This window comes from Budorcas taxicolor, chromosome 8 (genome assembly GCF_023091745.1).
Source record: "Budorcas taxicolor isolate Tak-1 chromosome 8, Takin1.1, whole genome shotgun sequence".
NCBI lineage: Eukaryota > Metazoa > Chordata > Mammalia > Artiodactyla > Bovidae > Budorcas > Budorcas taxicolor.
Genome location: NC_068917.1, coordinates 87,263,077 through 87,285,283, shown reverse-complemented (window position 1 = coordinate 87,285,283; position 22,207 = coordinate 87,263,077). Strand labels below are relative to the sequence as shown.

Below are 22,207 nucleotides of genomic sequence, written 5' to 3'. Positions count from 1 at the left end.
AGAGATTAAACATCTATGCCTTGATCCCCATCTTAGGGAAAACACATTTCGCTTTTCATCACTAAACACGATGTTAGCTGTTAGTTTTCTGTAGATGCCCTTTATCGAGTTGAGGATTTTCCATTTATCCCTAGCTTGCTGAGCATTTTTATCATGAATGGGTGTTGTATTTTGTCAAATACTTTTTCTGTATCAACTGATATGACTGTGTACCTTTCCTTTTGTAAGGAAATGAGATTCCCTTTGACATCAATATGGTGAATTAGTTGATTCTTGAATATTGCCTTCCTAGGATATACTGTGCTTTGTTATGGCATATTCTTTTTATATTGCTAGATTTGACTTTTTAACATTTTACTGAGTTTTTTTTTTTTCCCCTTCTATATACTTGAAAGATTAGAATATCAGATAAAATAGATAAAAGTGTCTGTCACTCTTTTTTTTTTTGTGGTACTGCCTTTATATAGTTTTGATATAAGGGCAATGTTGGCTTCATAAAATGATTTGAAAAGTGTTCCTTTCTCTTCAATTTTCTGGATGAGTCTGTAGAATTGGTGTTATTTCCTTTTTAAAATGTTTCATAGAATTCAACAGTGAAACTATCTGGGAGATATTTTTGATGCTAATTCAATCTTGTTAATAGGTATAGGAGTATTCAGGTTATCTATTCCATCCTGGATGAGTTTTAGTAGTTTGTGGCTTTCATAGAGTTCGTTTGTTTCAACTAAGTCATCAAATAAATGTGTGTAGGTTTGTTCAAAATAGTCCATGACTATGATTACATGATCAGCATCTCTTTATGCAGGGTCCATAGTGATGTCTCCCTTTTTTCCTGATAATGGTATTTTGTGTCCTTTTCTTTGTCAGTCTTACAAGAGACCAAACATTTTTATTTTTTTCAAAGAATTCGTTTTTGGTTTCATTGTTTTTTCTATTGTTTTGTCTCAAATGTCATTGATTTCTGCTCTTACCTTTATTTCTTTCCTTCTGTTTGCTTTGGATTTTCTACTTTTTCCTAACTTCTCAAGGTGAAAACTTGGGTTATTGATTTGAGACCTCTTTCTTCCTCTAAACATTTACTGCTATAAATTTCCCTTTAGTTACTGTTTCAGCTGCATCTCACACATTTTAATATATATTTTCATTCTTGTTCATATCAAAATGTTTTCTGATTTTCCTTGAGAATTTTTCCTGCAAAAACACTGGTAGGAAAGGGCAAGGGCCTCACCTGCACTGTGAAGGTAACTGACAGGCCCAAGCCTGAGGGCCACCTCGACTTCACTTATTTGGTGGACAACTGGGACAGGGATACAGACAAGGACACAGCCCCACAGACTGCTCTGGGCTTTGGGGTAACAGTGCAGGGTGGGGCTTTTGCACTTTGTTTGGCAGTGCAGGGTGGGGCTTTTGCCCTTTGTTTGGCACACAGCACATGCTGGCAAAACATGAGCACAAGTAAAGTCAGGCTGAGGACCATGAGACGATGTGGAGCAATACACAGGAAACAGACAGAATTATCAAGTAGGAAGGGTTGGGAGTTCTGGCTGCTCATACCTTGGCTGGTGTCTGGCTGCAGGGAGCTCAGAGGAAGTGGGGGTGAAGATTCGGGGGCCTCTACTGCTGGGTGCTCGGCCACCGGACAGATGATAAACCACCTCTTCCCAGTGTGCAGGACTAAGAGGCAGGACAAAAACAGCTGGTGAGAGTGAGTAGGTGACCCCTCCCTGCCAATATCAGACCTGTCAAATGGGGATTTGAGGAATTCATCTCACACCAGTGGGGAGGATGTACAGCCCACTGAGGGGGCTCCTCACTGGCATTAGAGGCTCTCACAAGTCTCCCCAGCAAGGGCTTATATTTCCAAGGTCACCTGAAGTACATCAGTGAAGCGGTAATGCTGGCTAGGGGACCAGCAGGGCAGTGAGTCCACACTATGCATAGTCCCCACCCAGACCAGACATGGCTCTTCAGAAAGGGGAGCTGTCCCCAGATGGGGACATGCTCACCATACACTCCAGCAACTCCCCAGTGTGATGGCCAAAACCCCTTACAATATGCTCAGTGGGGGGCCCTTATCAAATGCCTACTGGGAGCAGAGAAAGGGCAATGGCAGACATGACTCCTCCAAATGCATGTCTGATTGGCAGGGACAGCCATGAAGGGAGACGTACCATTTTGCTGGTACACTGGGGCGTTTGCTTGGGATTGGCGATTCTCCTGAAAGAGGTAAAGGATCAGAACTCAGCCAACTGCATGAAACAAAAACTTCCTTCAAAGCATAACACTGTCTCAAATCATCTGAGAGGCCTGAAGAGCTCGGGCCTTTCTAACTGGACAGAAGGTGCCTACCCTCCCGGCCACCTCACCCGACACTGCATGGCACAGAGGTTCCTCTAACAGGCTACATCACAGCGCTATACTCGCAGAGCCTGGAGCTGGGGTATAAGCAGGCCCAGAGCCTCCCAGGACCTCATAAGGGGGACTTACCTCCCCAGCACCCAGGCCACAGGTGCTGAGGTGTGGCGGGCTCACCCCGGGGTCGGAGGCACGGTCCACATCCGTGTCCTCACTGAGCATATCCTCTGCCTTGTCCATGACATCCTTCATCTGCTCAATGAACGTCTCCCGCTCGGCCTGCAGGATGAAGTCGTGCTCTACCTGCAAAACACATCAGCCCTGCTGGTGGGGCTGTGCCTCAGGCCACTGGCCACACAGCATCTTCACTGATGGATTCATTTGGTTTCTACTCTGGACTAAGTCAAGAGGGGAGACACGGCCGCTGAGCTCAGTTACCAACATCAGGGCTACACAGTTCAGCAAGAAGCCACAGCAGGCCTCCAGGTGATGGGCCAGTGCTATCTCCAAGAGGCAGCCACTGGCAGAGGTGGGCAACCAGTACTCCCCTCAATGGGGCTGGCATGCATGTGCCCAAGGACACAAGGAGACAGCCTCACAGTCCCAGGGGAAGAGCTATGGGCTCAACTGACCAGGCAAGACAATAGCCTCACCATGTAGGTAGCGATCTCGTCAGGCGCATCCCCATCCAGGTCAAACTTGAACGTCACCATCTTGTGGTTGTGCGTCTCCAACTGGCACTCCACCATCTTGTCACCCGTGTTGCACACCTAAAGGATACTCAGGCAGTGAGACCAGGGAGGACACCGTGCCCAGCCTGCCCTGTCTTGCCAGCCTGCTCTGCCTGGCTACTCACATTCAGGATGGTCAGTCGGGGCCGACTGGCCCTCTCCTGGCGGGAGCGCACACGCGTGGACCTGCGGTGATGTTTCCGGGCGGCCTTGCCTTCCAGCTTTCCCCCACCAAATGCACCTTCGCAGCTGTCACTCATCTCTCTTCCAGAAGGGACGTCAGAGCCTCCATAGCTACATGAAAACCAAGAATGTTACAGCACCCAGGGGAACCCAGCCTGCCTCATGTGGGAAACTTGGCTTCCCAGAAAACCAACAGAAGCTTTACTGTCTGGGTGTGCTAGGTGGAAAACCCAGAGGGTCTAAAGCTGGCCATGCACAACAGTGGGACCCTGAGCCCACTGCCCCTCCTCACCCTGTAATATCTGTCCGGACGGTGACGGGGTCATACGGAGCATATGACCTTTCTGACCCAGGACCTAAGTCTTTTCAGCTCCTGACCTGTGAATCACACTTAATCGGCTCACAGTGTATGTCAGGATTAAGACACAACCCACCTCCAATGCCTTGGTTCCCCCATCTGTTGAACAGCAATGGGAACACGTCAACAAGGTGGAGCTACTGTGGCATTTGAGCAGAGTTTGCAGAGCACTGAGCTTGGTGCTGGCATGACCAGAAGGGTGGGACACAAGATCACTTCCTGTAACCAGCTCCCTCCCTAAATGCAACACTGGCCACGCCTGAGGTGCTGGGAGACCTGGGATGTGGGCCGGACTCTGCCCTGCTCTCCCAGCCTTCCACTGTCCCCAGACCTGGTGATTCTCCATCCATAGCCTCTCCCTGCCCTCGGCATTGCCCACCAGCACCAGGACCCGGAATATAAGTGGGAGTATCTGACTACCAAACAACAGCAAGCACTGACAAACCCCCCACAGGAGCTCCCTGAGGCTCCCCCAGATCAGGCTTGGAAATGGGCAACGTTGTTAGAAGCTCTGACATACGAGGGCAAAGTGTGCCATTACCTCTCACAGCTCTGAGGGAGGCTGGGCTGCTTGTCCTGCGAGGCCTGCTCCTGAAATAAAACCATGGAAAGGAGGCCAGGTCACATTCATTCCCCTGTGACACAGCCGCATGCAGTCTGCCGTCTCCCCACCATCACCGCCCAGCCCGCCACCCACTCCCTTCTGACTGCAGGGAGCAAATCACGTGCAGGCTGGCAGGAGTGATTTTATGGCAGGGATTTTATGTTTAACACTTAGAGCCAAGCAGATTCCTATAAGCTGGGGCCACCTCCTTTCCAAACATGCTAACCCACTTTGATCTTCCCTACGAGGGAGCACATGGCCCAGGAAGAATTATCACAGGTTCTTCCCATCACCTCCAAGAAAAGCACTCTGAATCCATGTGTAAAAATCAGGGTCTCCAGCTGGATGTGTGATTAAGGAAAATCCATCCAGGGACAGCAGAGGAAGAAGAACAGCACCTGTGGTTGTCCCTGGACACACACTTCCACCTTCCTGAGGGTATTCCTGACTTCTGGAGCTGAGCCGCAAGGTCACAGCACAGGAGGGCTGCAGTGATGCTGGGGTCAGGAATCAGGGTGACAGACTGGGGGCTGAGCCTCTAGGGGAGGGCCACACACCTCGGGGGCTGGCTCCACCGTCAGCTGAACGGTCGGGCAGGGACCAGGGATCCCAGGCCCACTGGGCAGCGGCAAGTTAGCAGGCGGCAGGAGAGCAGCGGTCTGGACAGGCACGCTCTGAGGAGCCGCCATCACTGTGGGGGCCAGAGAGCCAGGGAGCTGAGGCAGGAGCTCGGGGGCAGGAGGCAACAGCACTTCCGGCAGAGGTGGGGAGAGAACGGCAGCAGGCGCGGGCACTGTGGCGACCTGGGTGGTGACATCCACAGCATATGTAGGCGGGTGGCCAAGCAGGATCTAAGGACACAGGCGACAGGGATGCGACTGGGGTGTGGGCCATCGCCTCCCCTGAGGGTTCTGGACCAAAGCAGACGCTTCCATCACCCAAGGGGGTGAGCAGGTGATGAGGACGAACCTCCCCACCCAGCCACACCCCACAGACAAATCACAGCATGCGTGTATGCAGACTTAGCAACACCAAGGACAAGACACTCTCATGTCCCCATGTGTATAAAATCAAACCTAAAACCGCACTTCATCCATGAACCTCCAGCTGTTGTCAGGCTGAGAAGCTGGAAGTGCGGCACACACTTAGCACCTCTCTGGGCTCCCTGCCACCACCCTACAAGGCCAGATCACCATGCTACTCCACCCCAGCCTCCTGTCAGGTCAAAGCCTGTGTTCCAATCCCAGCCACGAGCAAGAGGGGCTGCGGACCTCAGCGTTCCATGGGGTGACTTAGAAACTGGGCCAGATTCCCTCCTGTTCCCTCTTTAAAGGCTTTCAGGAGAGAGGCTAAAACAGGTTGAAGGAGAGCCACGGCCTGAAAGGGCCCCAGTTTGGGGTTGAGGTTGGGAATGGGAATGACCTGCTACTGGGCCTACAAGTATGAGACTGATCAGACACGTGGTATGTGGGCTGAGATGTGAAAGCCACAGCCTAGCTGTGGAACTTTCTCTCCTGGACAGATGCCCCAGCCTCCAGGGGAGTCTCTTCCCTTGGCACAGGGAAGCCTCTGGGCAGCCAGCCTAGCTCATCAGTAAACTCCAGACCCTCTGTTGGCAAGACCACAGGGAGGCCACCAGGCCTGGGCAGTGACCTCTAAGCACCCACACCTTCTCCAGTCGCTAGCTAAGCAGACGACCCAGTGTCAGCAGTATGCTGGGCCAGCACAGGGCATAAGACACAGGCCCAGCAATGATACCACATACCCCCAGGCCTCCACTCAGCCCTTGGCTCTCCCCAAATGACCGTGAGCCCTGAGTCAGTGTTACTCCAAGTAAGAGATCAGGGAGGTGGTCGCTCAGTCAGGGCACTGGACTGACGACAGGCCTCCTCACGCTGGTTTTGAAACAAGCACCAGCCTACTGGGCAATGGAAAATCACCCCTTCTTTCTTGAAATACAAACCCCTTCTCGAAATCAGGGACAAACATCCAGGAGAATCCATGCATACTTATGACAGTGCCTCATTCTAGAATGGATTCAGTGCAAAATGAGTTAGGGGGACACCTGACCCTGTAGTACACTTTCAGTATGATTCCTCACAACAAAATCAAAAGGGCAGGAGCCTGAGCTTAAAAGGCAAAGGACATGCCCACTGGCACATGGCCATTGAGGCTTAGAGCCAAGGAGGATCCCTAGGTAAGAGGCTCCCTAGGTAAGAGGATGCCCAGGTGAGATCCCTGCCCCTAAGACGAGAGCCCTAGGCCAGCTCCTCTCCACACAGGAGGCTCGGTAACAGGCTTAGAGTTACAAAATGCGCATGGGCTGTGCAGGTGTGTGGAGCCACAGGGAGGTCCTCCCAGCCAGCAAGGGGCGTGTCCCTTCACTGGCAGCCCAACAAGCTGCCCATGGCCCTCACCTGGCTCTGAGATGACATCCTTGGGACCAGTGGCCCACGTACACCCAACACGGCCCAGGTCATCACCAACAGACCCCATCAGAACCCCATTTTCCTCATTTGCTGACTGCAGAGATGGGGGCTGTCCACCTACTTTCCTTTGGCAGGTAACAAGATAAGCAGTGTAGCCTCTCCAGCACCCATGGAGGGGCTGACGTGGCTGTACCAAGACTGCCAACTCTATGTATGTGCGGGCAGATGCCACAATGCCCAGCATGGCCAGGGACCCTCCGCCCCCACAGACAGCTCCTCCAACACCTGGGAAGGAACCAACAGTGAAGCTTTTAGTCACCCCAGTCCCCAAGGCTCCTAACACATGCTGGGAAGTGAGAGGAAACATTAGATATTCCCCACACTGGGTGAGACACTGCAGTCATGGGACAGCGTTGCCTGCTTATCCATTCCCACTCTGCTACCCGGGTGAAGATCCTGAGAAGGAGCAGAGATCTGTGAGCCCCTTATGTGCTAAGGGGTCTCCCAGCGCCTGAAGGATGGGCCCTGGCCAGCAGGTGGGTTACCTGGCTTCCAGCACTGGCAGCCTGCTCCGGGAGGCGGGCAACACTTGGCTGGTGGGGCTGTGGCAGCACGGGGGGTGTCGGCTGGGGAGCGGCAGCCTGCACAGTCTGCGCTGTGTGGAGGGGAGAAGGCGGGACGTCGCTGGGCACCATCTGCGGAAAGGCCGCTGGGTACACGGGCTGCGCCGGGAGTTGGGCCACAGTGGGGTGAATGGACAGGGTGGCCACACCCTGTGGGGCCACAGCCAGCAGAGGGATGGCGGTGGCAGTCGCCGCCACATTTGGCACGATGGTCCGGCATGGCACAGCCAGCGGTGCCCCAGCAGGGTGAGGCAGCTTGACTGTCTGCAGAGGCAGAGCCGGCGACGCAGGCAGGGGAGCAGCGGTGGCACTGAGCGGGAGGCTTGGCAAGATGACAGCTGGAGAGAAATACTGAGACGGGGGAGGCACGGTGGGCCCACTGGTGGCTGGCAGGTCAGGAAGGGCTGTCGGGAGGCTGTCAACTGTGGCCAGCGGAGCGATGGGGGGGACAACAGGAAGTGGAGGCATCTGAAAGAGAACAAGCTCCTCAGGACTGGGCCCTGCCGGCGGCACACTGCACGGGGTGAGAGGGCCCACATTGCCCCTGGCTTCTGCCCCCAAGACACGTTTCACGCAGCTGCTGTGGAAGGGAACCAAAACATAAACCCAATTTAAACAGAACCAAGTATGTACGACACTCAAGCAGAAGGAAAGACAGGAGGCCTTAGAAGGATGTGGGATAGAGACACGACCTTCAAGATAGCCCCCATTTAGCACCACCTCAGAGAGTCTCAGGCTAGCCCACTCTCCTTGGTTACTGCAAGGATACTAGGGGTCATAATAGTGACCATCAGATACCCAGCTTTGGCATGTTCTCATTCAGAAGTACCAGGACTGTCCGAGCTACCAGGCTGGCTCCAAATATCTGAAATTACTTTGGTTGATTCCCTCCAATCTGTGTAAATTCACAATGAGACCAAATTCTTCAACAAGTTATCTCAAAACAGGCAAATCTTCCAGCCTCTCCTTGCTGGCTGAATGCCCCTGCGCCATACGGCCTGGGAGAGAGTGGCATGATGCAACAGCAAAGCTCCAGAACCTTCTGTGTCTGGTCTTCTATCCTGGAGACATCTCGTGGATTTAGCACTTGAAACATTTCAGCAGATTCTCTGACATTCCTAAACTAAAGCCTTTCTGGTTATAGACACAGGCACATCACACGACATGTACCTCTGTGCAATTATAAGACAGAAAATATGCAAATTGACCTCTGTGTATTTGAAAGGCTACTAAATGCCACAACCACTGGGAGCAAGGTGTTGGATTAACTAGATGCTGAAAGTGACTCCAGTGTAAGAGTGATGAGGACAAGGCAGGTGACAGGCAACAGCTGACATGAAAGAACCTTCTGAGGGGTGCCTGCAAACCGTAGGAACACTCACATCCTCCCTACAAAGAAGCACTTCCCGTCCTAGCCCCGCCAACACGCAACAATGGGACCCATGAAATGAAAGCCATCCTGTGGTCAAGATTCACTAGAAACATGCATGAGCACCGAAAGCATTAGCCTGAGCAAGAGCACCCAAGTATCAACCACAAGCTATCACACAATACTGGTCACATGATGCTCCCCCAAAGACAGTCCAATCTCTGCGGCTGGCAAGCTGCTCAGCTGTCTACTGGACCCCCAAGAATCCACGGTCCACACAGCCTCAGGTAGCTCCATAGAATAGAAAACAGTGACCAAAGCTTTGTGCCTACAGCTCCATCCTGGCTCTTCTGGCCTAACTCTGGACTAAACCTTTCCCAATCTTGGATGCATCTGGGGCAGAAGTCAAAGGCAGAACACACCAGCCCAGCTGTCTTGTCACCAGGGAGTGTTTCTTGAGGCACCCACGTGCCCTGAGGACAAGGACTGGCCAACCAGGCTGGGGGAGCAGGCCAGGCTGGAGAGCAGGGGACAGACAGGTACCTGCGGGGGGATTTGAGCAAGTGGCTGCAGGGGCGCCGGAGGCATCTGGAGGGGCTTCAGCTGAGCAGGGGCCACCACCTGAGAGGTTGGAGCCAGGTACGGAGGCAGGTGGGAGGGCGCTGGCTGCAGAGGGCCCACGGGTTGTGGGGCCAGGACCTGCGGCAAGGGTACCGGCTGGGTCAGGAGAGAAGGCTAGAAAGAGAGAGGGGCTCCTCTTAGATCAATGTCCTCCTGAGATATATACTTAGACATAACACACATGCACACATACCCACAGTGACACACAGTCAAGCATCCAGCCTGGGGCCCAGGACACACAGATCTGAGAGGACCACTCTGTGCAATGGGGGCCCTTCCAAATGCTGTGTAACCCTGAGCTCCACAGACACAAGAGACCCATCCCCACTTCTGTCTATACCCCAGACCCTGGGGAACTGCAGAGAAGGAGCACAGGGGGCCTGGACCTGCCAGGAGGTTCACAGGCCCTGGGCTCAGGCCAGCCAAGATGGACAGGCAGGGCCTGGGGAGACCAAGATACCCATGGCACCCATAAGGAGGGCATCCAGCACTCACCTGGTGGGCAGGGGCTGTGGGCTGGCCTGGGCCTGTCGGCACAGGGGCACTGGGCGGTGGTAGTACAGGGGCGAAGCTCATGGCTGGCTCTGGGAAAGGCTGCTGTGGGAGCAGAGGGCGGGCGGTGGGTGGGACAGAGCCCACCGACAGGCCAGGCTGCAGAGAGCACACAGAGCCACGCTTAGCAGCTGCCATTAGGCCTACCACCAAGCACACACTCACCATCTTCAGGGACCCACCTCTCATTCCCTACATCTGCCATCCTGCCAGGGACACTTTCCTAGGAAGAGGATTCATCAGAAGCAAGATGTGACGGCCCCCAAACCTCCCAATCAGGGAATGTGCTAGAATTTCAATTCCACAGAGTATCATGCAACCAAGAGATTTGTGGAACCTTGGAATATGCATTGGATGGCATTAATTGAGGGAAAGATAAAAATGCACACATCTCTCATTTATAGAGCTGAATAAAAGGTGTACATGCAGACATATTCACAAACAGAATATGGAAACGTGAGGATAAAAAGCGGGACAGAGCCTGAGAGAAGGGTGCTCTGCAGAGCTGAGTCTCCCATGACTCGCCATCAGGAGAGAAACGAGGCCACAGACGTGAGCCTTCAGCACCAAGCAAAGCACAGACACGGAATGGGAAAGAGTCAGAAATATGAGCACTGGATGCTTGATGCAGCTAACTTGTTCCTTTTTAGGTACAATAATGGTACTGGGTTTTGTTTGCAGAGTCTTGATCCTGCAGAGGTATAGATGGAAATATCTTGGGGGCAAAATATCTTTCTGTCTAGGATTTACTTCAAAATACTGGGGGTGCGAGCAGGTGAGAGCTATGGAAAAAAACACCGAGATGACTTCTGAAGCTGAGAACACACTGACATCAGAAGCTTCTCTCACTTGAGGTTTTCTAGATGAAACAGGTGACCATCATTTCCAAAACCATTATCACTCACTTCATCTTTCACAGTAAATGCTGTATGAAAAGCAGCGTGGGGTAGGATGGAATCTCTCCTTTGCATTAACTTGAAGCCACAGGGCAGAATGAGTCACCTGCGCACATGTTCCCAGAGCCGCAGTCCCCAGCCCAGTGGGAGTCAGGCGCTTAGGCAGCCCGGAAGCCTCAGAGAAGCAGCTTGTATTCCTGACTCCACCGGCTATGTCCTTCCTTCCCTGAGTCCTAGGGGCACATTACCATGGCAACACTCCCCAGGAACCCTCGGTGCACCCTGGGGACCCCTTCTGTCCAAGGTGTTTCTGCATAAATTGGCAAGAGATGGGAGAAAGCACCCCAGACAATGTCAGGTGCTTCCTGGCCTGGCCCCCGACTTCCCTATGCTCAGGCATCCTGGCCTGTGAGCCAAACCTAGGAAACGCACAGCACTGCAGAGACCTGGGTAGAGAACACACTGTGTGACCTGCCCTAGAGGGGATGAGGGCCTGTGGACGGGTCTGGCTCAGCCCCGGCACGGGTAACCTAAAGCCAAGAACCACTGCTCTGAGCAGTGAACTCTTCTTGCTGTAAAATCATATTTTACTTAATTTTGTAAAACAAGTCAAACTGCAAAATGAAAATTGAAAATGAATCCTGGGCTCTGGTCAGCAGAGCCAAACGCTTCAGCTGTTTTTCCAAGGGGACTTTTCTGAGCCTGAGCAGACAGAAGGGGAGGGAAAAGAGACAGAGGTGGCTGGAAAGGCTGGCACCTGGCACTCAGGGAGCCCCAAAAGGCAGCCACAGTGTGAGAGCACATGATCGAAAGGACACGCAAAAGCGAGGAAGTGAGAGCACGTCTGGGCGCCGTGGTAACCGAGGACCAGGCAGGAGAGGCTCCTCGGGCAGAGGTTCCTGGGCCTGCTGCTGCTGCTACTAAGTCGCTTCAGTCGTGTCCGACTCTGTGCGACCCCATAGAAGGCAGCCCACCAGGGTCCCCCGTCCCTGGGATTCTCCAGGCAAGGATACTGGAGTGGGTTGCCATTTCCTTCTCCAATGCATAAAGTGAAAAGTGAAAGTGAAGTTGCTCAGTCGTGTCCGAGGAGCATCTAAATCTCCCTGTGGACCCCTCTCCGCAGCCCAGCTCAAGGAATCTGGGACTGACTAACTGGGGCCTGGGAGATAAGCAATTGTTCTGCTTTCTTTGGCATTAGAAAAAAAATCAAAACAATAAATGAAATGTGACTCCCTCATCTAGCAATTTCCATCTCATCTAACAGCCTTAGGTTTTCCATATCTTACAAATTTTTCCACAGGCATAAGCATGAGGCCCTTTCAATCCCACTTCTGAAATATCACTAAAAACATTTCCTATGATTTGGTTGTTTGCATACCTCTAACTTTTAACGGCTGTATAATAAGCAGAGGAGAAATGCCGGGAGGTACTTAACACTTTCTCAGTGAAGCTGGAAACTAACACAAAATCAAAGATTTCAGTGCTATAAATGATGCTTTCCCATCACCTTTGCAACAGTCAGAAGTTACTTTTCAGGCCCAGCATATAGGGCAGGACCTCACCAGCCTTATCACAGCTTTGTATGTACAGGTGTCACTGGGCTCTGTTTTCAGGACTTTCTCATCAAGCAGGTCTTTGAAGGTACATCACAGGCTGCTCCAGCCTGCAGCCCTGCAGTTACCAGCAAGGATGGACCTCCTGCAGGCCCACTTTTGCATGGTTCTGAACTGACAACAGGCCAGCACAGACTGAATGAACCATCACAGACTCTAGGCCATGTGGACCGGAACACTGGCCAAAAGGGTTGGGCTGACTCACCGTGGCAGGCTGCTGGTAGGTCCCCAGGGAGGGCAGGCTATGTGGCAGGACAGGCCCATCACTCACGCTCACAGGGGGGCTGCACACACACTGGGAGGGGGGTGGCGCTCCGTCTGCCAGTGACCCCAGCACAACACTCTGCTGGCTACTCTGCGAGTCTGAATACACCGTGGAGCCCTGGCCACTGTCGAAGGTGCTGTCCGCTGGGGAGGGAGGAAAAAAAAGCATGGCTCAAAGGAGGCACCTCCAAACATCACCCCCACAACACGTTGCACAAGTCCCAGGGAATGCAAACGTGGGACAGCTTGTCTGTATGTTTTCTTCTGTAAAACAAGACTTGATTGCATTTCCAGATCACAAACATAATAAATGTGCGTCATTTTAAACAATCACCTATACAGAGGCTATAATTGCACCACCCAGAAATGGCCCTGGGAGCCCGTACCCAACACTGCCTGACACCTGTTGGTGCTCACCATGGACTACCACGGATCCCAGGTGGGCAACTCACACCATCCTCTGCAGGCAGGATGGCCACCTCCACCAGCTTACAGATAGGGACCTCACCTGCCACCTGCCCTGGCCCTGAAAGTGGGCGCTTTCAGCTCTTCAAAGGTAGAAGATCGAATGTCCAAGTTAGGAAAAGCTGCAGTCATGTGGAGGAAATTACCAGCTGTGTTTTATAGTGGGAGTGGGCCCTGACCACCTCCATTCACCACAGCAAAGAGCCTAAATTAGGAAGACTGAGGTCCAAATCTAACCTCTCAGTTCACAGGCTCAGGTCTAAAGCGGCTGGAAAATGGGGCTGACAAGGCCTCTGCCCCACAGGAAGGCCATGAGAGGAGGACCCAAAGGCTCTGCAGCCTCAAGACAGCCTCCCAAGAGGCCAGCCTCACCCAAGGTAAGCCCAGACTGGCCTGTCAAACCCAGCGTGGGTGGAAGAGCTGCCTGTACAAGGTGGCACAGACAGGACGGCCACGGCCCACAGGCTGGTCTCACCAAGACACACCTGGGAGGAGAGGGCACCTGTATGGGCGTGCCAGCCAAGAATGAAGAGCAGAAACCTGTTTGAAGTGGTGTTTTTGTTTTACTGCCTCCAAATTCCAAAAGCTACATAAACATTAGGATTTGCCATCCATGAACACCAAGCTAATTCTACAGGACACCTTTCGGTGTGGATTTAAACTTTCAATTTTCACTTTAAATAAATAAAGTACAAGAGAACTCTTGTTGGCTTGCAACAAAATAATTTTTCCCAAGAGCTGAGCAGAACTTATTTTGACTCAGAAGACTTATGAATGGTGAGGTTTGATTGTGAAAAACCAGTGAAACACGTGGCTCTGATTTCTGATGAGGTGGCCAGTAGTCATTGTTACTTAGAGAGAGAGAGAGAGACAGAAACAGGCCAGGTGTGTGCACATGAGAAATGGAGAGTGTGGGCACACGAAAGAAAGATGAGACAGAGAGAGTGCACGAGAGTGAGCGAGACCAATCTCAAGCAGGGTGATTTTAACCATATATGTGACAGTTTACATTTCTAAGTGAATGTGTTTATTTGTATAATAAAAATTACTTAAAAAAATCATTTCTAAGCTATTGAAAACTTGTGTTCTCACAGTCACTGACGCTGGCTCGAGCTTGGTCTGGACTGTGGTGGGTAGCTTACAGAACGCATAGTGGGAAGTTATCTGATACTCGCTGCACCTGCTGATATATGAAAGTCTGTGTGCCCATCTTGTTACCGAAGACCAGGTCCTCTAGTGATGTGTGTGCTGCTTGGCGTCCCTACTAGTTCATCTTTATGAAGCCAGCGTGGTCCAGCCAGCTACAGGCACTGCGGCCAGAGGGATGGCTGAGCACAGGCTTTCTGCTCTGACCCACAGCAAGGTTCTGCTCTGACCCACAGCAAGGTGCAGAAGAGCATGCGCAGGACGCTGGACTGTGGATTACAGGGAGACACGGGGCCTGTGTGCACGGTATGTGTCCAGATGGTGTCTGGAAGGTGTAATCTCTGGAAGTGAAAGTTAAAAGACATTTAACATCAGCGACCTCCAGGGAAGAAAATTAACTGGCTTTTGCTGTATATCCTCTTGGATTTTCTAAATTGTATACAATGTGACTATATTATCTACTTTAAAGAAAATGATTGAGTTGGCCATAAACTTCGTTTGGGCTTTTCTGTACGATGTCCTGGAAAAACCCAAGCAAACCTTTAGGCCAACCCAATACAATAAACAGGTAAAAATGTTTTTGAGAACTATGGCCATGACGTGAAGCACACTCCTCATTCTTAGTCAGGAAGCGGATCCGTGTGCAGACACAACGTCCACTCTAAATACATCTGTCGATTCACGTCTATGCAGCAGGTCAAGCCTGTACCATGACATCTTACCATAGCACAGCCTATTCTAGGTCCCAGACTGTATCTCTGCAAAGTTCAACAAAAGGAGATTTCTTAATTCCTGTCCTAAAAATTGTTCAACCAAAAATTATGTTCTCAAAGTATGTAGTGGTATGCCAGGTGTGGAAAGCTCTTCCCTACAAAAAGTTTATACCTGTGAATTAATTTTTTGGTTTATCCGAAAATGTAGTAATGATGTAACGATTCTATTCTCCAAAGCAAACTTGAGCAGGTAGGAGACAAGTAAACAGCTGGCAACTTGTCTTAAAGTGATGGCCAGCTGCTGGTTTGAATTTAAACAGCCTACTTTGGAAGAACGTTTAGCTATTCTACTGATAAAGAAAGGATGTAACTATTAAATAAACAGACTATTTTGGTCTTTCCACCCCAAAACACCTAAAATAGTGGCCTGGGAGGGCAGCTCAGCTCTCCACGCTTATTCACAGAACAGACAGAAAAGACTACATCCTCCATCCGTGGCTCACAGCTGAATTTTGAAGATACTGAGGGTAAAGGCAGAATTTCTACTCAGACTTAAAGAAGACACTGGATTCTCCCTTCCAGTGGTTTGAGATGAAGCCAGGTACAAAGTAATTCTCACCAATCCATCGGTGACATTCCCTGGGAAACATACCAAAGGTCACAAGTACAGTACCAGAAGGGAGGTAACCTTGGGGATGGATGATTCAAGCAGTAAAACTCACGACCAAGACCACAGCAAGACTGGAGGCTGCAGCCACTGGCAGCCTCAGAACCACAGCGTGCAGCTCAGATGCCTCCACTGGTCAGTGAATCCAGGGTGGAGGTACAGCCCTCAGGTGCCCTGTGAGGCTGGGCTGAGAGCCTCCAGAGGGGATAAGTAGCTGAACTGAGTCAGCTCCAGCCCTGCTGGCTTAGTTCTGAGTCTGCCCTGGGAAGCCAGACTTTAGGGAGCCTTTGGTCTTAGATCTCTCTGCCACATGGGGATGCCTCCCAGGAGAATCCCTCCCTGGAGAAACGCTTGCCCACACCAATCATTCATACCCACAGGTGGGTTAGAGGGAGGGGTGGTGCAGGGGGAGGGGGCGCCTGGAGAGGCAGCACTCACAGGCCAGGGAGGTGGCGCTGGCCGGCAGCGCAGGGGTGAGGAGGTGCTGGTCGGCCTCGGGCTCCTCGGACTCTGGCAGCCCGGCCTGTGAGTGGTAGGTCACCTGGACCTGCAGGGGCGTGGGTGGGCCCCTGGCCTTGTCAGGGCTGCCGAGCTCCCGCTGCTCCTGGGGCTGCAGCGCTGGCCAGATCCTCTTTCGCCGCCACTGGATCAGTGCCACACGGTCACGGATGGACTTGGCCACAATCTTCACGTCACTCTCATGGAAAAATCCTGACTCAATCTGCAAAGGAAATCGCCGTATCATTACCAGGACCAGCTCCAGCTGCACACCCCACTTCCAGGGGACCCTGCCATCTGCACTGCTACCTCCTGCCTGGGGAGTCTCTGCCCTAAGTCCCCTCCTAGGGTCCCTCACCCTCATAACCAAGTTTACCAAGCTCATCCCTGTCACGGACACTCTCATCATCCCGGAAGTAAACATCCTCCCACCACCGACTGTAGATCCACGGGGAGACTGACCATCTAAACCTACAAGAATCCAGCTCCTGGGTCTGTGGCAACACAGCCGATGCTCATAACCATGGGCCAGGTGTGTGAGGGGAAGAGAGATCCCAATCTGCCTCTGGCAGGGCCAGAACACAGGGCAGACTCCCACTGGCTGGGCCCCAGGGCTTTCTCGGAGCCCCTCCCCCAGGCTGGCCAAGGGCAGGAAGGAGGTCCTGCCTGCATCTGTGTGCTCAGGGACAGGTACAAGGAGCCTCAACCAACACTGTCCTGAGTGTCGTCCTGGGCACTCTCTGAGAAATCACAGAGGCTGGAGAAAAGAAGTACATTTAGTAACAAGAGACCAAGAAGGTATGTACCCATGCCTAGCAAAACTCTGAACCCAATTCACCCAACAGAGCATTTGAGAGCATCTGTAAAGGAGTCAACAGTCTCTAGGAAACATCACGGTGCCCTCTGAGAATACCTATGGCAAAACCACAAAACAGCGGAAGCCGGGCTCCTCACCATCACTGTGGGATTCCCCACGTGAAAAGAGAGAAAACAACAGAACAGGCCTTGTGGGGCTGGATGGGAATGGTGCGAACTCACAGTTTTCAAAGCACAAGACACAAATACACCAGATGTAGATGTGAGCACATATAATACACGGCGTAGTGCGTGCTTCTGAACCACCCACTGAGTGGGCCTGGGGCAGTGACAGCCAACAAGTGGAGCCTGGCTGCCGTGACGTGCAGGACTCCCCACGAGACGGCAGGTTCAGGCTTGTGGGGAACCGGGGGGGGGGGGAGTCGGACATCTCACTGTGCCTGAGATCAAGGACACGCTGGGAAGACGACAGACAGCAGGACAACACGGAAGCCAGCATCCAAGGCCTCCTACTGGCTGAATCCGGGGCACTCTGAGCACTAAAATAAAGTGATACCACAACGGTTTGAAGGACATGTCCACAAACGCACACAGGGGAAACGGAACTGATCTGCGGTGGCAGAAGTCCTTGGTTTGCTGCCGATAGGAGGCTACACAGAGGACTGCCACGTATATGCAGCTTGTCTCTCTGCCTCTCAGCCCTCTCGGCCTGTCTCTCTGTGCCTGTCTGTCTCCGTCTTTCCCTTTCTCCATCTGTCTCTCTGCCTCTGCCTCTCTCTCTCTCTCTCAGTCTGACTGTTTCTCCCTTTATTTCTTTCCCTCCTGTGGATCACTTTCTCCCATGAAGCCACCCTTGCCATGAAGGCATCACTGGAAGGCTCCAGACCCTTGGTGGGGCAGGGCTGCTCTCGGGATTCTGACAGCTGAGGCAGCTGTGAGCAAAGTCCCCATCTGTGGGAAACAGACACGGATATACTCAGGGTGCTCAGTCGGTAAAGAATCTGCCTGCAGTGCAGGAGACCTGGGTTCGATCCCTGGATTGAGAAGATCCCCTGGAGAAGGAAATGGCAACCCACTCCAGTATCCTCGCCTGGAAAATCTCACGGACAGAGGGGCCTGATGGGCTGCAGTCCACGGGGTCACAAAAGGTCGGGCACAACTGAGCGACGAACACTAACTACAGTCATCTTGAACGGACCTGTCCCGCATTTGCAACTTCCCTCTAAGTTTGTGATCACTTCAAAAGACTCCTGTCAGAAGACAACTCCACTGGACAGAATGAACTGTGCAGACGTCCACCCTGAGGCTCCCACCAGGCTCAGCCCAGGACGGCAGAGGTGCAAGCTGGGCTGTGCCCATGGCCAGGACTCGCTGAAGAGGCCAAGCAGGTTCCGCGCCCACCCTCAGTGCTACCCACGTGGCCGACCTGACCAGAGGCCGCTGAAAAGAAGGCATCCCACAGACGCACCTGCCTGCCATTTCTATTTTCTGCCCATGACCCATTTTTCCTTACGTCTCCATTTTCACAGTCACCACCCAGTGATCCTCTCCAAAGTGTTCCTTCTATTTTTTCCCAATCAGGAGAGAATTTGGCCACACCGGGGCATCCTGTTATCTGGAAGCTGTGAAGGTGGAAGGGCTGGTACCACTGATCACAAGAACCCTGGGCTAGGCTCCAAGCCCCCTCCCCTCCCACCCTTGGGGGGTCTACACAAGGGGTCATTTCCAGATCAAAGCCAGCCCAGGTCCCTAAAGAACTCACCCTTCTCTCGGCCATGGGGCCATCTTTGTTCTGATCCACATCCACGTGGGGCACCTCACTGCATCCTCTACCCACCCCCAGTGGCCCCCGCCTCCCCTGCTCCCCACAGGACCTGCTGCAAGTTGACGGTAGAGGGAGAAGAGAAAGCTATCCCATCGGCCTCCTCCCACCCCCAGCAGCCTCAGGAAAGCAGCCTCATCATCTTCAAAACTTAACGCTCGCTAATCTTAGGCGTTAACAACAGGGCAGCCCAGAATGGGGACCAGGTCCTAAAACTGTGTTGGGTTAAAGCTATCAGCAAGTGACCACCCAGCAGAGCTGTGAGCTCTGGAAGTCTCCCCAGCTCAGGCTGTCTCCAGGGACAGCCCATGAAAGGCTCAGGCACCTACCATCAGGACCCCAGGGAGAAGAGCCTCAGACCCCAGTTTTGGGTCTGGTGTTTACAGATGTGTGGGGAGGAGAGAGGAGGGAAAGGGAAAGAAGGGGAGTTAGACCCTCACCAAGGGCTGCAGCACTAGCACTGACCTACAAGACCCAGCCAGGAGACAGGAGTTGCAACCAGTAACAACCGGGGCATTCACATGGGAGGAAGACCCCACTGTGCAAATGCGGCCACGTTCTGCTCATCACAGGCACCCAGGGTTCTGGGTTCATTCTGTTTCTTAACAGAGTGCTGGGTATGTGTTGGTTTTTATTATTCCTTAACTGAACACAATGATGTGCCGCCCTCTGCACAGCTGCCATACAGCATGGAGGGTGTGCCCATGAAAAAGTGCTTTTAAAGGAAACACAGGAGAGGAAAGGGGGAGAAGCCTGGCCCAAGGCCTGTGCTGTAAACTCTCAGAGACACCTTCTGCCCATGAGTCCAGGCAGGTGCTAGAGACTTGGTGAAGACAGGGCCGCGACTATAGGCACAGGCATGGATCCAAGGGCCTGGGGGCCATGGGCATTCTCTGTGTTAAGCCATAGGAGGGATGAGTCCTCTCAGGAAGGTAGGCAGGTCCTGGGAAGGGGCCCAGGCCACGTTTGGGCACCGCCGTCCTATAATTGAAGAGTGTCTGGAACAAACCAAGAATGGAGCCAGAGCTGCAGGACGTACCTGGCGTAGCTGAGACACAGATGGCTCCAGCTGTCTGGGTCCCAGGTGCCTCCAGGACACGCCACCATGTGAACCTGTGTCCCCTGCCATTCTCAGACCGCCGCTATGTAGTGTTCACGGGGGAATGAGAACACTGTTCATCACCTGTGCTTTCCAAGGTGCCTGCACATTGACAGACACAATCCCTCAAGGCCATCCAGGGTCCTACCTCATCTCCAAGCAGGGCTGTCCCAGCCCTCGGCCTGCCTCCCCTCCTCTTAACACCGGGACAGCTAGAGCTGCAGGCCAGGTACTCCCAATCTCCACGGTCCCTCCAGGATGCTCATTAAATGCAACTCACCCTCATGAATCTCAGCTCACAAGATACCAGCCTACACACAACCTTGGCTGCTACTTATGTCTATGCTTTAAACTTCAGCAGAAAACTTGGAGGGACCAATGTCACAGTATGGGGAAAAGAAAGGTCCTGAATTCACAGGACTAATGGGCTGGTAACTCTTTTTTTTTTTTTAACTTTTTTAATGTGGAATCTAAAATATAATTAATCTATTGATATATATAAAAAAGAACAGACTCACAGACATGAAAAACAAACTATGGTCACCAAAGGAGAAAGGGAGGGGGAGGGGCAAATTAGGTCTAGGGATTAACAGATACAAACTACTATACTAAAATAGATAAGCTGGTAATTAACTTAATGCAACTCTCAGCAAATATGCAGCTATTCAACAGCACTATGCAAGGTCATAGAAAGATACTCCGGAAAGCCACGGAGTTAAATAATTCTATTAAATCCGATTATAGCAGAGGTGTCTGTTTCTAAGTCCAGGAATGTGACCAGCAGCTGGGAAGGAGTCCTGACATGGGCACCATGCCATCAGCAGGACGTCATACCCACCACACATGCCAGCAGAGGCACAGGCTGCTGTCAAGTGCAGGGCAGGGTCCTGGGTGGCCATGCACTTCCCACTCCTGTCATGCACCAACCTGCTGCAACCAAGCTCCATGGACCCCTCACCTGACATGTGCCCAGTCCCCCGAGGTCCCCTTGGTTTATGACTCCCACACCTTACATGGCATTGGCCAGCCTCAGCTTCCTCATCTGACCAGAGTTCCATGGCACAGTGGTCAGCACAGGCTGGACCCAAAGATATGCTGCCCACAAGAGCCTTGTGCAGGCAGTCTCCCCTCCACCTCTTGTAGCCCACCTTCCAGGGCCATACCAGGGTCCTTCCCTACCAAATTACCAGTGGCCTTATTAACTCTGAACAAAACAGAACAAAACAAACTAGAACTAGAACAAAATAATTTTACAATTTGTATGGAACCACAGAAGACCCCAAATAGCCAAAATAATCTTGAGAAAGAAGAACAGAGTTAGAGGAATCATGCTCCCTGACTTGTGACTATACTACAAAGCTACCATTATCAAAATAGTATGGTACCGGCATGAAAACAGAAAAATAGACCAATGGAATAGGACAGAAAGCTCCCAAATAAACCCATACACTCATGGTCAATTAATCTACCCCCTAAACAGGCAGGCATATACATTGGAGAAAAGACAATATGTGGTACTGGGAAAACTGGACAGCTACATGTAAAAGGATGAAATTAGAACATCCTCTAACATCACATACAAAAATAAACTCAAAATGGATTGAAGACCTCAGTGTAGGACTGGATACTATAAAATTAGAGGAAAATACAGGCAGAACACTCTTTGACAAAAATTACAGTAATTTTTTTTTGATCTGTCTTCTACAGTAATGAAAACAAAGGCAAAAATAAACAGGACCTAATAAAGTTTAAAAGTCTTTGCATAGCAAAGGAAACTATAAACAAAACAAAAAAAAACCCTACAGAATGAAGTAAAACATTTGCAAACGATGCAACTGAAAACGGATTGACTTCCAAAATATGCAGACAGTTCATATAGCTTCCCTCTCTCTCTCTCTCTATGTGTATATGTGTGTGTGTGTGTGTGTGTATATACAGCCAAATTTTCACTGGAAGGAATGATGCTGAAGCTGAAACTTCAATACTTTCGCCACCTGATGCAAAGAACTGACTCATTGGAAAAGACCCTGATGCTGGGAAAGATTGAAGGAGGGAGGAAAAGGGGACAACAGAGGATGAGATGGTTAGATGGCATCATCAACTCGATGGATGTGAGTTTGAGTAAACTCTGAGAGTTGGTGATAGACAGGGAAGCCTGGCATGCTGCAGTCCATGGAGTCGCAAAGAGTCAGACACGACTGAATGACTGAACTGAACTGATATATATATATCAAAAAAATGGGCAGAAGACCTAACTAGATACCATACAGATGGACAACAGATACAGGAAAAGATGCTCAACACTGCTAATTATTCAAGAAGGGCAAATCAAAACTACAATGAGATATCCCCTCACACTTGTCAGAATGGTCATCTTCAAAAG

At 51.6% G+C, this 22,207-nt stretch overlaps 1 protein-coding gene across 1 annotated transcript in view; it reads right to left on the bottom strand.

The window, feature by feature from the left end:
- The window catches only part of WNK2 (WNK lysine deficient protein kinase 2), a 147,834-nt gene that overhangs the window by 70,317 nt on the left and 55,310 nt on the right, over positions 1 to 22,207 (bottom strand). The window contains exons 8-18 of the mRNA XM_052645256.1: positions 16,028 to 16,310; positions 12,540 to 12,742; positions 9,769 to 9,924; positions 9,196 to 9,387; positions 7,206 to 7,751; positions 4,169 to 4,218; positions 3,212 to 3,380; positions 3,009 to 3,125; positions 2,488 to 2,658; positions 2,172 to 2,217; positions 1,555 to 1,674 (exon numbers count right to left, since the gene is read on the bottom strand). Coding sequence (XP_052501216.1) covers positions 1,555 to 1,674; positions 2,172 to 2,217; positions 2,488 to 2,658; positions 3,009 to 3,125; positions 3,212 to 3,380; positions 4,169 to 4,218; positions 7,206 to 7,751; positions 9,196 to 9,387; positions 9,769 to 9,924; positions 12,540 to 12,742; positions 16,028 to 16,310 — 2,053 coding nt within the window. The remainder of the gene's footprint in view (positions 1 to 1,554; positions 1,675 to 2,171; positions 2,218 to 2,487; positions 2,659 to 3,008; positions 3,126 to 3,211; positions 3,381 to 4,168; positions 4,219 to 7,205; positions 7,752 to 9,195; positions 9,388 to 9,768; positions 9,925 to 12,539; positions 12,743 to 16,027; positions 16,311 to 22,207) is intronic.